General features: G+C 41.3%; 1 protein-coding gene across 2 annotated transcripts in view; it reads left to right on the top strand.

The window, feature by feature from the left end:
* Positions 1-16,093, top strand: part of LOC117316171 (vacuolar protein sorting-associated protein 13B-like) — a 119,777-nt gene that overhangs the window by 87,245 nt on the left and 16,439 nt on the right. The window contains exons 38-45 of one of the 2 annotated variants that reach the window (XM_033870680.1): positions 909-989; positions 2,328-2,360; positions 8,212-8,387; positions 10,496-10,657; positions 12,494-12,761; positions 13,728-13,901; positions 14,025-14,162; positions 15,424-15,856. In XM_033870680.1, the coding sequence (XP_033726571.1) occupies positions 909-989; positions 2,328-2,360; positions 8,212-8,387; positions 10,496-10,657; positions 12,494-12,761; positions 13,728-13,901; positions 14,025-14,162; positions 15,424-15,856 (1,465 nt within the window). The remainder of the gene's footprint in view (positions 1-908; positions 990-2,327; positions 2,361-8,211; positions 8,388-10,495; positions 10,658-12,493; positions 12,762-13,727; positions 13,902-14,024; positions 14,163-15,423; positions 15,857-16,093) is intronic. The other variant, XM_033870681.1, reaches the window with a different exon arrangement.

The raw sequence follows: 16,093 nt of genomic DNA, 5'->3' as shown, positions 1-16,093 counted from the left end.
TACCATCATCAGGTGGTGGACTACCCTGTATACTATCATCAGGTGGTGGGCTACCCTGTATACCATCATCAGGTGGTGGACTACCCTGTATACCATCATCAGATGGTGGACTACCCTGTATACCATCATCAGATGGTGGACTACCCTGTATACTATCATCAGGTGGTGGACTACCCTGTATACCATCATTAGATGGTGGACTACCCTGTATACCATCATCAGGTGGTGGACTACCCTGTATACCATCATCAGATGGTGGACTACCCTGTATACCATCATCAGGTGGTGGACTACCCTGTATACCATCATCAGATGGTGGACTACCCTGTATACCATCATCAGATGGTGGACTACCCTGTATACCATCATTATGGTGGACTACCCTGTATACCATCATCAGATGGTGGACTACCCTGTATACCATCATCAGATGGTGGACTACCCTGTATACCATCATCAGATGGTGGACTACCCTGTATACCATCATCAGGTGGTGGGCTACCCTGTATACCATCATCAGATGGTGGACTACCCTGTATACCATCATCAGATGGTGGACTACCCTGTATACCATCATCAGATGGTGGACTACCCTGTATACCATCATCAGATGGTGGACTACCCTGTATACCATCATCAGGATGGTGGACTACCCTGTATACCATCATCAGATGGTGGACTACCCTGTATACCATCATCAGATGGTGGACTACCCTGTATACCATCATCAGATCTATGAGCTATTTTTGACAAGTTAGTTCTCCCAGTTTTTATCCAAAAAATATTTTTACAAGTTTTAAACTTGATGTTACTTGTAAGATGTAAGAAATTGGAAATTAGATAAATTTTAAATTGAAAAACAACATTAATTAGTTACTATGTGTCTGATGTGTGGGGTTATTTTACAGATCCATCAGGCCGACTCCTCTCATTTCCACATCTGGTGTCGAGTCCTGTGTTCACATTTCAATAGCACTGTTAACACCAAGGTAAGGATAAAACTCACTGTTGTACATTATTTCTGGTCCGAACAGCTCAGCAGATCTCACACCAATATCACAAGGGGTTTAGTAGATATTCGTTAGTGGCTTATTCCTGTGATATCGTCAGGGGATGAATAAACATTTGTTAGAGACTTATTCCAGTGATATCGTCAGGGGATGAATAAACATTTGTTAGAGACTTATTCCAGTGATATCGTCAGGGGATGAATAAACATTTGTTAGAGACTTATTCCAGTGATATCGTCAGGGGATGAATAAACATTTGTTAGTGGCTTATTCAAGTGATACTGTCACGGGATGAATAAACATTTGTTTAAGACTTAATTGTTCCAGTGATACTGTCAGGGGATGAATAAGCATTTTAGAGACTTATTCCAGAATTATTTAATGATTAAAGTAATAAGTATATAAACTCGCAGCTTTCACGACCTTTGCTCGCGTACATGTCTTGGTGGGAAAGTTGATACATTAACTGAAAAGTCAAACTACTAGTTAAAGTATTGTGAATCTTATAATTAATATACCGTATTTGACCTAATAAGGGCGCCCCTACCTTTTTTCAAGGAAATCCTTGAGTGTCAAAATGGTGTTCAAAAGTAATAATTCATGTGAAATATTTTGCTACTTTATGTGTTCAATTTTCTTCAGCACTGGAACACATGTTTTCGCCACATTTTGTGTATTCCTACAGGCTACAGATGACATGTCGGTGCAAAGAGCACCCAAAACTAAACACACATACAAATAATAACTTACCATCTTTATTTGAAGATAAAGTAAAGACTTCATATATTCTTGTTGATAAATAACTTTTGTTCATTCTTGTTGATAAATAACTTTTGTTCAGAACAGAAAGCTAGTAAAAGACATTGTAAATCAATTATTAGGTCAAAGAAAACGATGTCTGATATGATCTGGGAAATCACCTGTTTCCATTTGAACATAAATGGTGGAACACACGTTTTCTGGTCTAAAGATCAGCTGGCATGGTTTACAAGTTTACAGGAGTATTCAAGAGATGTTTAAGCTTAATATATGATAATGAATAGATATCTTCATCTGGAATATTTTTATGAATGAATATTTTACCTTTTCCATAACCTTGGGTATTCTGCTATAAGGTATAGTCTGTTTCATAAAACTTCAGAATGACTAATCTTAATAAGGGCGCCCCCACTGTCAATTACCCGCGCCCTGCGCCCTTATAATATTAGGTCAAATACGGTACTATTAGTCAAACTATCAAACTAGTAGTGGATGTATTTTAAGTCTCATATCAGAATTAATATACTAATAACATAGAACATGTTACAATGTTTCCAGAAGAAAAAATTTGTAACTGCTACCCAGCGAATGGTAAGTGAGAGTGAATTTGGATAACATTGTTTAATTTGGAATTCTTGGATACATTTTTACAACGTCAAGTATTTCTTCAATCACAATATTGATTTGTGATGAACTGACAAGTGCATTTGCTTTTTCAAAAAATTCATTGGTTATAAAATTTAATACTTAAGCACTGACCAGTAATGTTTACGTTTATCATTTCAAAGTCAATTTTCTAGAAGACAAATCCCAAAAAAGAAATGAAGAAATAATCAAATGCAGACTTAATTGGCAAAATTTTAATGAAAAAGTACGAAAATTGCTGAAGATATTTGCTACATGCAATGTTGATATCAAAATTGTTTTAGTCAAAATTGATATTCTCAGTTTTGTTGCCAGCATGGAAATCAAAATGACTTATGGTGAACATTGTTAGTAAAACTGTTTAATTAATTAAAACTATGTGTACATGTAGGCCAATATGTCTACATTGTTAACTTGAAAGACTTGGCACTGTGAAAATATATCCTGTGGGATAAATAGAATCTTAAACTCCCTTGAGGGTGAAACAGGGGTACCTCACTTCAACAGGGAAAATCCTTTTTTTTTTTTTTTTTTTTGGAAATTTTTTGTTTTCTTCCATACATAAGCAATACATAATATTGGTGTATATTTAATTGCAGCAATTACATTTTTTCATATGCTTAATAAAAATTCGCTTATCAATACATGAAGTATACCTCAGATGCAGTTTCGTCACAATACATTAAATCGTGAACATTCTTGATAAACTCAAAACTTGACGTGTGTTTGGTAACATAAGTGATTGGCTGTAAAGGGTTGAGATCCCGTTTTCTCATTTCCAAGGAAGTGAAAGATTATCTTTTTCTCTTATCCTGTATACCTTATGGCATATCAATGTTACGTAACTAAAAGCAGTGTTACATGTAAGATGATTGGAGTGTCAATATCATTGAACTACTGCTGTGACTTCATACAGTAGTGAAAGGGGAATCCCCATCTCAACGCGCAGGTAAGGAAATCTTAAAGTGATACTTATTATCATGTATTATACCTGTCTAGGGTAAGGGAAAGGTCCAAGGAACCTTTGTCTCAACCCTCGGAAGAGGAAATCTTAAAGCGATACTTATTATCATGTATTATACCTGTCTTGGGTAAGAGAAAGGCCCAAGGAATCCTTGTCTCAACCCTCTGGTGAGGAAATCTTAAAGCGGTACTTATTATCATGTATTATACCTGTCTAGGGTAAGAGAAAGGCCCAAGGAACCCTTGTCTCAACCCTCGGGTGAGGAAATCTTAAAGCGGTACTTATTATCATGTATTATACCTGTCTAGGGTAAGAAAAAGGCCCAAGGAACCTTTGTCTCAACCCTCGGAGGTGGAAATCTTAAAGCGATACTTATTATCATGTATTATACCTGTCTAGGGTAAGAGAAAGGCCCGAGGAATCCTTGTCTCAACCCTCGGGTGAGGAAATCTTAAAGCGATACTTATTATCATGTATTATACCTGTCTTGGGTAAGAGAAAGGCCCGAGGAATCCTTGTCTCAACCCTCGGGTGAGGAAATCTTAAAGCGGTACTTATTGTTAGCTCACCTGGTCCGAAGGACCAAGGTGAGCTTATGCCATACCGTGGCGTCCGTCGTCCGTCCGTCGGTCTGTCGTCCGTCCGTCCGTCAACAATTGACTTATTTGACTTCTTCTTCATAACCGCTGATCGGAATTTGAACAAATTTGGTCAGAAGCATCCCTATGGGTAGGGGACTCAAAATTGTACAAATGATGGGGCTGACCCCCTGGGGGCCTCTGGGGCAGGGCCAAAAGGGGTCAATTTGGCGCTATTGATATAAACGACTTCTTCTCTGAAACCAAGCAATGGCTATCGCTCATAATTGCCTGGTAGCATCACTATGGGGTGGGGATTCAAAATTGTACAAATGATGGGGCTGACCCCCCAGGGGCCTGAGGGGCGGGGCCAAATGTGGTCAATTGGGCTATATTGATATAAACGACTTCTTCTCTGAAACCGAGCAATGGCTGTCTTTCATATTTGCTTGGTAGTATCACTATGGGGTGGGGATTCAAAATTGTACAAATGATGGGGCTGACCCCCCAGGGGCCTGAGGGGCAGGGCCAAATGTGGTCAATTGGGCTATATTGATATAAACAACTTCTTCTCTGAAACCGAGCAATGGCTGTCCTTCATATTTGCCAGGTAGCATCATTATGGGGTTGGGATTTAAAATTGTACAAATGATGGGGCTGACCCCCCAGGGGCCTGAGGGGCGGGGTCAAATGTGGTCAATTGGGCTATATTGATATAAACGACTTCTTCTCTGAAACCGAGCAATGGCTATCTTTCATATTTGCTTGGTAGTATCACTATGGGGTGGGGATTCAAAATTGTACAAATGATGGGGCTGACCCCCCAGGGGCCTGAGGGGCAGGGCCAAATGTGGTCAATTGGGCTATATTGATATAAACAACTTCTTCTCTGAAACCGAGCAATGGCTGTCCTTCATATTTGCCAGGTAGCATCATTATGGGGTTGGGATTTGAAATTGTACAAATGATGGGGCTGACCCCCCAGGGGCCTGAGGGGCGGGGTCAAATGTGGTCAATTGGGCTATATTGATATAAACGACTTCTTCTCTGAAACCGAGCAATGGCTGTCGCTCATATTTGCCTGGTAGCATCATTATGGGGTGGGGATTCAAAATTGTACAAATGATGGGGCTGAACCCCCAGGGGCCTGAGGGGCGGGGCCGAATGTGGTCAATCCGGCTATATTGATATATACGACTTCTTCTCTGAAACCGAGCAATGGCTATCGCTCATATTTGCCTGGTAGCATCACTATGGGGTGGGGATTCAAAATTGTACAAATGATGGGGCTGACCCACCAGGGGCCTGAGGGGCGGGGCCAAATGTGGTCAATTGGGCTATATTGATATAAACGACTTCTTCTCTGAAACCGAGTAATGGCTGTCGCTCATATTTGCCTGGTAGCATCATTATGGGGTTGGGATTCAAAATTGTACAAATGATGGGGCTGACCCCCCCAGGGGCCTGAGGGGCAGGGCCAAATGTGGTCAATTGGGCTATATTTTATATAAATGACTTCTTCTCTGAAACCAAGCAATGGCTGTCGCTCATATTTGCCTGGTAGCATCATTATGGGGTGGGGATTTAAAATTGTACAAATGATTTTTTTTTGATGGGACAAGCATCATTCTTGTTTCATGTCTCATGAAACCAGGTGAGCGATACAGGCCCTCTGGGCCTCTTGTTTTATAGATAACATTACAATGGACATTTTTGATCACTTCTTTGTAATTTTTGTGGATTTTGAAGAAAAGATGGTGTGATTTAATTTTAGTTTTTCTAGCTGTTAGGGCTCAAGCTAACATCTTGGTGGCTCATTTGTCTGATAACAACTTTTAACTTTAAACAATGAAACAATGAAAACTTTTGTTTACAAAGTAATACAAAGTATTTAGTTAGACTGACTGTTAATTGTCGTATGAGAAAATCTTAGATCTTCTGACATATCTCTTCTTCATAATTATCAGCACAATAATCCATTCTGAGAAATTTAATTTGTGTTTAAATCGGAAAAAAGGAAGATGTTGATTGTTTAGAGGAACAGGGAGATTACTCTCCAACATAAAGTGCTTAGAAGAAAAGGGTCGTATCTTAAATTTATCAATATTTTGATTTTGATAAATGACAATTCCGACTGTGCATTTTTAGCCCACCATCATCAGATGGTGGGCTGTTCAAATCGCCCTGCGTCCGTGGTCCGTGGTCCGTCCGTCCGTCCGTCCCTCCGTCCCTCCGTCCGTAAACAATTTTTGTTATCGCTATTTCTGAGAAAGTACTGAAGGGATCTTTCTCAAATTTCATATGTAGGTTCCCCTTGGTGCCTAGTTATGCATATTGCGTTTTGAGACCAATTGGAAAACAAAATGGCCGACAGGCAGCCATCTTGGATTTTGACAATTGAAGTTTGTTATCGCTATTTCTGAGAAAGTACTGAAGGTATCTTTCTGAAATTTCATATGTAGGTTTCCCTTGGTGCCTAGTTATGCATATTGCGTTTTGAGACCAATTGGATAACAACATGGCCGACAGGCAGCCATCTTGGATTTTGACAATTGAAGTTTGTTATCGCTATTTCTGAGAAAGTACTGAAGGGATCTTTCTCAAATTGCATATGAAGGTTCCCCTTGGTGCCTAGTTATGCATATTGCGTTTTGAGACCAATCGGATAACAACATGGCCGACAGGCAGCCATCTTGGATTTTGACAATTGAAGTTTGTTATCGCTATTTCTGAGAAAGTACTGAAGGGATCTTTCTCAAATTTCATATGTAGGTTCCCCTTGGTGCCTAGTTATGCATATTGCGATTTGAGACCAATCGGAAAACAACATGGCCGACAGGCAGCCATCTTGGATTTTGACAATTGAAGTTTGTTATCACTATTTCTGAGAAAGTACTGAATGGATCTTTCTGAAATTTCATATATAGGTTTCCCTTGGTGCCTAGTTATGCATGTTGCGTTTTGAGACCAATCCGAAAACAACATGGCCGACAGGCAGCCATCTTGGATTTTGACAATTGAAGTTTGTTATCGCTATTTCTGAGAATGTACAGAATGGATCTTTCTCAAATTGCATATGTAAGTTTCCCCTTGGTGCCTAGTTATGCATGTTGTGTTTTGAGACCAATCTGAAAACAACATGGCCGACAGGCAGCCATCTTGGATTTTGACAATTTAAGTTTGTTATCACTATTTCTGAGAAAGTACTGAATGGATCTTTCTGAAATTTCATATGTAGGTTTCCCTTGGTGCCTAGTTATGCATATTGTGTTTTGAGACCAATCTGAAAACAACATGGCCGACAGGCAGCCATCTTGGATTTTGACAATTTAAGTTTGTTATCACTATTTCTGAGAAAGTACTGAATGGATCTTTCTGAAATTTCATATGTAGGTTTCCCTTGGTGCCTAGTTATGCATATTGCGTTTTGAGACCAATCAGAAAACAACATGGCCGACAGGCAGCCATCTTGGATTTTGACAATTGAAGTTTGTTATCGCTATTTCTGAGAAAGTACTGAATGGATCTTTCTCAAATTTCATATGGAGGTTCCCCTTGGTGCCTCATTATGCTAATTGCATTTTGAGATCAATTGGAAAACAATATGGCCGACAGACCGCCATCTTGGATTTTGACAATTGAAGTTTGTTATCTCTATTTCTCAAAGTACTGAATGGATCTTTCTCAAATTTCATAAGTAGGTTCCCCTTGGTCCCTTGTATTGCATTTTTGGACCAGTCTGTCCTGAAAACAACCTGGCAAACAAACAGCCATTATCGTTAAATCTCAAATTTCTTATATAGCTAGGATTCCCTTGTTTGAAAAGTACTGGAGGGATGTCTCAATTTGCACAGATTAGTAAAATGAAGGGAAAAGTAGAGAAAAGATCAATCTGACATGGAACCTATGAAGATCATTCAATGGTGGGTGCCAAGATCCCTCTGGGATCTCTTGTTTATAGAATATGTACTTTATATCAATGGAAATTGTCTAATTCTTTTAAATCACATAGTATTTTAACAGAATTAGACCATTTCAATTGATATAGTACAAATTCTGTAAGAAAAGCTCAATCGCAGTTGTAATTTATTAAAATCTAAAAATTGATAAATTTGAGATACGGCCCTTAATATTTACTTCTTAGTACTACTTGTTGGAGATACCCTCAATGTTTGAGAAAGCGAGTAGAACCGATAAGATGTAAGGGACCGTTCATGCTGTTGACACCAATAAACTGTGTTTTACATTCTTTCAGGTCCTGTTCAGTCCTCTCTTCGTTGTACGATCACATCTCCCGCGGCCCGTGTTTGTACAATTAGACACCCCTAAACTGAAAGCACAACAGCAGCTTGAGATCCCAGGCCAAGGGAGAGAACTCCAATTATACTGTTCTGGATCAGATGTATCGCACTCCCTGACCTTCAAACTCAAGTTTGTATATTTCATTGTGAATTTGACTTTAATTAGTCCCCACATGTAAAATCCCACTATATCTATAAGTAAGGGATTTCCATCTGTCCAGATGTCCGTCGGTGTGTCTGTCCATGTGTCTGTTCAACCATCTTAGTTCACTTGGACTTTATCCAATGCTTCTTTAAGTAAGTGCTTGCATTAATAAAGAGACGCACACCTAGTTGGACCCTTCCTAGGACAATCTGAGGTTTAGAGACACACCTAGTGGGGTCCTTCCTAGGACAATCTGAGGTTTAGAGACACACCTAGTGGGGTCCTTCCTAGGACAACCTGAGGTTTAGAGACACACACCTAGTGGGGCCCTTCCTAGGACAATCTGAGGTTTAGAGACGCACACCTAGTGGGGCCCTTCCTAGGACAACCTGAGGTTTAGAGACACACACCTAGTGGGACCCTTCCTAGGACAATCTGAGGTTTAGAGCCACACACCTAGTGGGGCCCTTCCTAGGACAATCTGAGGTTTAGAGACACACATCTAGTGGGGTCCTTCCTAGGACAACCTGAGGTTTAGAGACGCACACCTAGTGGGGCCCTTCCTAGGACAACCTGAGGTTTAGAGACACACACCTAGTGGGACCCTTCCTAGGACAATCTGAGGTTTGGAGACACACACCTAGTGGGGTCCTTCCTAGGACAATCTGAGGTTTAGAGACACACCTAGTGGGGCCCTTCCTAGGACAATCTGAGGTTTAGAGACACACACCTAGCGGGGCCCTTCCTAGGACAATCTGAGGTTTAGAGCCACACACCTAGTGGGGCCCTTCCTAGGACAATCTGAGGTTTAGAGACACACCTAGTGGGGCCCTTCCTAGGACAATCTGAGGTTTAGAGACGCACACCTAGTGGGGCCCTTCCTAGGACAATCTGAGGTTTAGAGACACACCTAGTGGGTCCTTCCTTGGACAATATTAGGTTTAGAGACACACACCTAGTGGGACCCTTCCTAGGACAATCTGAGGTTTAGAGACACACACCTAGTGGGGCCCTTCCTAGGACAATCTGAGGTTTAGAGACACACACCTAGTGGGGCCCTTCCTAGGACAATCTGAGGTTTAGAGACACACCTAGTGGGGCCCTTCCTAGGACAATCTGAGGTTTAGAGACACACACCTAGTGGGGCCCTTCCTAGGACAATCTGAGGTTTAGAGACACACACCTAGTGGGTCCTTCCTAGGACAATATTAGGTTTAGAGACACACACCTAGTGGGACCCTTCCTAGGACAACCTGAGGTTTAGAGACACACACCTAGTGGGGCCCTTCCTAGGACAATCTGAGGTTTAGAGACACACATCTAGTGGGGTCCTTCCTAGGACAACCTGAGGTTTGGAGACACACACCTAGTGGGGCCCTTCCTAGGACAATCTGAGGTTTAGAGACGCACACCTAGTGGGGCCCTTCCTAGGACAATCTGAGGTTTAGAGACACACACCTAGTGGGGCCCTTCCTAGGACAATCTGAGGTTTAGAGACACACCTAGTGGGGCCCTTCCAAGGACAATCTGAGGTTTAGAGACACACACCTAGTGGGGCCCTTCCTAGGACAACCTGAGGTTTGGAGACACACACCTAGTGGGGCCCTTCCTAGGACAACCTGAGGTTTGGAGACACACACCTAGTGGGGCCCTTCCTAGGACAATCTGAGGTTTAGAGACACACCTAGTGGGGCCCTTCCTAGGACAATCTGAGGTTTAGAGACACACACCTAGTGGGGCCCTTCCTAGAACAATCTGAGGTTTAGAGACACACACCTAGTGGGGCCCTTCCTAGGACAATCTGAGGTTTGGAGACACACACCTAGTGGGGCCCTTCCTAGGACAATCTGAGGTTTAGAGACACACACCTAGTGGGGCCCTTCCTAGGACAACCTGAGGTTTAGAGACACACACCTAGTGGGGCCCTTCCTAGGACAATCTGAGGTTTAGAGACACACCTAGTGGGGCCCTTCCTAGGACAACCTGAGGTTTGGAGACACACACCTAGTGGGGCCCTTCCTAGGACAATCTGAGGTTTAGAGACACACTTCTACCACAAATTTCTAATGAGGGCTTGTTTGTCTGTCCCACAGGAACAAGAACGAAACATCGAGCCAGGCTATTACACTGACCACCGGTCTTATCAACCAGGTAGCTCGGACTATGGTCAGTAAGATGGACGTGGATAAACTTGCGCAGCAGTGGAAGGTGAAAGCCCCTCAGGACTGGCCATACTGCTTCGAAAGTGATGACAGGTATCTAGTTTGGTACTTGTAACAAAGTTAGGGGGTATATTGGGCCGTCTGTCTATATCAGGATTTTGTCTTGACAACTCAAACGGTAGCTGTATTATCTGTACCACATTGTGTTGTAACTACGGTGATGAGGCTGTATTATCTGTACCACATTGTGTTGTAACTATGGTGATGAGGCTGTATTATCTGTACCACATTGTGTTGTAACTACGGTGATGAGGCTGTATTATCTGTACCACATTGTGTTGTAACTATGGTGATGAGGCTGTATTATCTGTACCACATTGTGTTGTTACTACGGTGATGAGGCTGTATTATCTGTACCACATTCTGTTTCAACTACGGTGATGAGGCTGTATTATCTGTACCACATTGTGTTGTAACTATGGTGATGAGGCTGTATTATCTGTACCACATTGTGTTGTAACTACGGTGATGAGGCTGTATTATCTGTACCACATTGTGTTGTAGCTCTGGTGATGAGGCTGTTTTATCACTACCACATTATGTTGTAACTATGGTGATGAGGCTGTATTATCTGTACCACATTGTGTTGTTACTATGGTGATGAGGCTGTATTATCTGTATCACATTGTGTTATAACTATGGTGATGAGGCTGTATTATATGTACCACATTGTGTTGTAACTATGGTGATGAGGCTGTTTTATCACTACCACATTATGTTGTAACTATGGTGATGAGGCTGTATTATCTGTACCACATTGTGTTGTAACTATGGTGATGAGGCTGTATTATCTGTACCACATTGTGTTATAACTATGGTGATGAGGCTGTATTATCTGTACCACATTGTGTTGTAACTACGGTGATGAGGCTGTATTATCTGTACCACATTGTGTTGTAGCTCTGGTGATGAGGCTGTTTTATCACTACCACATTATGTTGTAACTATGGTGATGTGGCTGTATTATCTGTACCACATTGTGTTGTTGCTATGTTGATGAGGCTGTATTATCTGTACCACATTGTGTTGTTACTATGGTGATGAGGCTGTATTATCTGTACCACATTGTGTTGTAACTATGGTGATGAGGCTGTTTTATCACTACCACATTGTGTTGTTACTATGGTGATGAGGCTGTATTATCTGTACCACATTGTGTTGTTACTATGGTGATGAGGCTGTATTATCTGTACCACATTGTGTTGTAACTACGGTGATGAGGCTGTATTATCTGTACCACATTGTGTTGTAACTACGGTGATGAGGCTGTATTATCTGTACCACATTGTGTTGTAACTATGGTGATGAGGCTGTATTATCTGTACCACATTGTGTTGTTACTATGGTGATGAGGCTGTATTATCTGTACCACATTGTGTTGTAACTACGGTGATGAGGCTGTATTATCTGTACCACATTGTGTTGTAACTATGGTGATGAGGCTGTATTATCTGTACCTCATTGTGTTGTAACTATGGTGATGAGGCTGTATTATCTGTACCACATTGTGTTGTAACTATGGTGATGAGGCTGTATTATCTGTACCACATTGTGTTGTAACTATGGTGATGAGGCTGTATTATCTGTACCTCATTGTGTTGTAACTATGGTGATGAGGCTGTATTATCTGTACCACATTGTGTTGTAACTATGGTGATGAGGCTGTATTATCATGTCCCACATTGTGTTGTAATTACGGTGATGAGGCTGTATTATCTGTACCACATTGTGTTGTAGCTATGGTGATGAGGCTGTATTATCTGTACCACATTGTGTTGTTACTATGGTGATGAGGCTGTATTATCTGTACCACATTGTATTGTTACTATGGTGATGAGGCTGTATTATCTGTACCACTTTGTGTTGTAGCTCTGGTGATGAGGCTGTATATTCTGTGCCAAGCGGTGGGAGTTGTACAGAATCGTTGGATGTCTCTGATGTGGATTCAGCTGACCTTACAATGACCCTAAACATCAATCTGTCAGAGTATTGGCCTGGAGCTGACACACTCCTCGTCAACCTGACACCATGGTGCCTTATGACCAACCAAAGTGACCTTGACCTTATTGTCATGGATGCTACTGGATCTCAATGGACATTGCCCTCTGGCAAGACATTTAGTCCTCCAAAGTTTGAGGTAGGTTCTCCTTCGTTTTATTAAAGTTTTCAAGGATAGAGAGAGAACTACTGACAGTCTGTATGTATAAGGGGAGATAACTACTGACAGTCTGTATGTATAACGGGAGAGAAATACAGACAGTCTGTATGTATAAGGGGAGAGAACTATTGACAGTCTATATGTATAAGGGGAGAGAACTACTGACAGTCTAAATGTATAAGGGGAGAGAACTACTGACAGTCTGTATGTATAAGGGGAGAGAACTACTGACAGTATGTATGTATAAGGGGAGAGAACTATTGACAGTCTATATGTATAAGGGGAGAGAACTACTGACAGTCTATATGTATAAGGGGAGAGAACTACAGACAGTCTATATGTATAAGGGGAGATAACCACTGACAGTCTATATGTATAAGGGGAGAGAACTGTTGACAGTCTATATGTATAAGGGGAGATAACCACTGACAGTCTGTATGTATAAGGGGAGAGAACTACTGACAGTCTGTGTGTATAAGGGGAGAGAACTACTGACAGTCTATATGTATAAGGGGAGATAACTACTGACAGTCTGTATGTATAAGGGGAGAGAACTACAGACAGTCTGTATGTATAAGGGGAGAGAACTACAGACAGTCTATATGTATAAGGGGAGAAAACTAATGACAGTCTATATGTAAAAGGAGAGAGAACTACTGACAGTCTATATGTATAAGGGGAGAGAACTACTGACAGTTCTATGTATAAGGGGAGATAACTACTGACAGTCTGTATGTATAAGGGGAGAGAACTGTTGACAGTCTGTATGTATAAGGGGAGAGAACTATTGACAGTCTATATGTATAAGGGGAGATAACTATTGACAGTCTATATGTATAAGGGGAGAGAACTGTTGACACTCTGTATGTATAAGGGGAGAGAACTACTGACAGTCTGTATATATAAGGGGAGATAACTACTGACAATACATACATTTTTATTCAGGGTGAGATCATTCTTGGTTTGAGGATTGGCAGTGGTGTTGTATGTAGCGGAAGTATTCCTTTGTCTGATGAGGAAGTTGATCTACAGAGATACAGACCTGATATAGGCCAGGTGTTGTATTTAGACGGATATGTCCACACTCGTATCTCCATCACACAGGCCAACAGGATTAAGGTTGGTACTAAGGACACAGGCTGAATATTGTTGTCTATCAAAGCCTTGTAGATATTGAATTATCATATTATTTTTATGCTGAAGATACCTGTCACGTTTCACCTTTACCTTTCTGATTCTCAGGTGTATTTCCTGACTGTGCAGTCCTCGGTACGACACAGAATGCGACTGATTACCATTCTAGAGTCAATGTGTGTCACAAATCTAACTGGACAGCCATACCAGGCTATGTTACATTGTGTGTGTCCTAGGGTAGGACAGGTAAGGACTGATACCAGGTAATGTTACATTGTGTCTGTCCTAAGGTAGGACAGGTAAGGACTGATACCAGGTAATGTTACAGTGTGTGTCCTAGGGTAGGACAGGTAAGGACTGATACCAGACCATGTTACAGTGTGTCTGTCCTAGGGTAGGACAGGTAAGGACTGATACCAGGCAATGTTACAGTGTGTCTGTCCCAGGGTAGGACAGGTAAGGACTGATACCAGGTAATGTTAAAGTGTGTCTGTCCTAGGGTAGGACAGGCAAGAACTGATACCAGGTAATGTTACATTGTGTCTGTCCTAGGGTAGGACAGTAAGGACTGATACCAGGTAATGTTACAGTGTGTGTGTCCTAGCTTATAGGGTAGGACAGGCAAGGACTGATACCAGGTAATGTTACTGTGTGTGTGTCCTAGGGTAGGACAGGTAAGGACTGATACCAGGCCATGTTACAGTGTGTGTGTCCTAGGGTAGGACAGGTAAGGACTGATACCAGGTAATGATACAGTGTGTGTCCTAGGGTAGGACAGGTTAGGACTTATACCAGGTAATGTTATAGTGTGTGTGTCCTAGGGTAGGACAGGTAAGGACTTATACCAGGTAATGTTACTGTGTGTCTGTCCTAGGGTAGGACAGGTAAGGACTGATACCAGGTAATGTTACAGCGTGTGTCCTAGGATAGGACAGGTAAGGACTGATACCAGGTAATGTTACAGTGTGTCTGTCCTAGGGTAGGACAGGTAAGGACTGATACCAGGTAATGTAACAGTGTCTGTCCTAGGGTAGGACAGGTAAGGACTGGTACGTATACCAGGCCATGTTACTGTTTTCCAAATTGTTTAATTTCATCACCGCTACATCGCATATTTTCTTACTATGGATCAGTTGTATCTAACAGTAATGTGTTCTTCATGATAACCAAGATGTCTAGGGCCATGATAATGGACCAATAGCATGCTGGCATAAATGTCTAAAAAAAGTTTAATTAAAGGAACAAACCTTGATTTACATTCTAGGTCACAGAGATGTGTTCAATCTCAGTTTAAAGCAAAACTTCATCTATAACAGATACTTTAGAACTCCAGTAACCAATAATACCTTTGGTCTCCTGTTATATTTTTACAAACAGAACTTTTCAAAAATCTTGTCTGTATTATGAATGTAGTGTTTTATTCTTTCCAAACAAACTACTTGCAATAGCTTGATTAAAGCATTCACTTCACTTTTATCTTTTTGTCATCAAAATATTGATTTTCCAGATTCAGAGAATGACCAGTAGTACTTCGTCAGAGATTTGTATACCTGACCATTCCAAGGTGGACAGACAGGACACTGACCTTTGTCCACTCCTTCAGTGGTCACTTGACCATTCCCAAGACAGTGTTCTACTTCAGGAAGAGGATTCATTGGTCCATTACTTATCTCTTCAACCAATCAAAACAGAAAATTGTGATATTGATCCTGATTGGTCACATCCTGTTCGTCTCCTGGCCAATAAGAATGCAGTTCGTGCTACAGTGGCTGTACCCCGGCCAGGACAGTGGACTGAGCCCATCTGTATTACTGGGCAAGAGAGGAATGGTGTGGCCTATTTTGTGATGCGGAAAGATAATTCACCATCTTGTCTCCTGCACAATTCCACCAATCTGCCTGTGTACTACGGTCATCATAATGTCAACATCACATACCCAGGTAAGTTTATATCAGGTCAACATCACATCCCCAGTTTATAACTGTTAAATTCTCCCCTTGGTGATATTTCTCGTTTCCTTAGTATTTGAGAGAAAGTCCCAAATACCACTACTGCACATAGCATACATAGTTTCTCGTTATGTCATCAATCTTCAATCCATGTTTTACTTGATTGTTTGCCAGGTGCAAACTTCTGTAGGGAAAACTTATTATACCTTGATTAACTCATAGTAATCA

The sequence above is a fragment of the Pecten maximus genome, chromosome 18 (assembly GCF_902652985.1).
Source record: "Pecten maximus chromosome 18, xPecMax1.1, whole genome shotgun sequence".
NCBI classification, from domain to species: domain Eukaryota; kingdom Metazoa; phylum Mollusca; class Bivalvia; order Pectinida; family Pectinidae; genus Pecten; species Pecten maximus.
The sequence above is the reverse complement of the archived record's forward strand: the minus strand, read 5'-3'. Positions and strand labels throughout refer to the sequence as shown.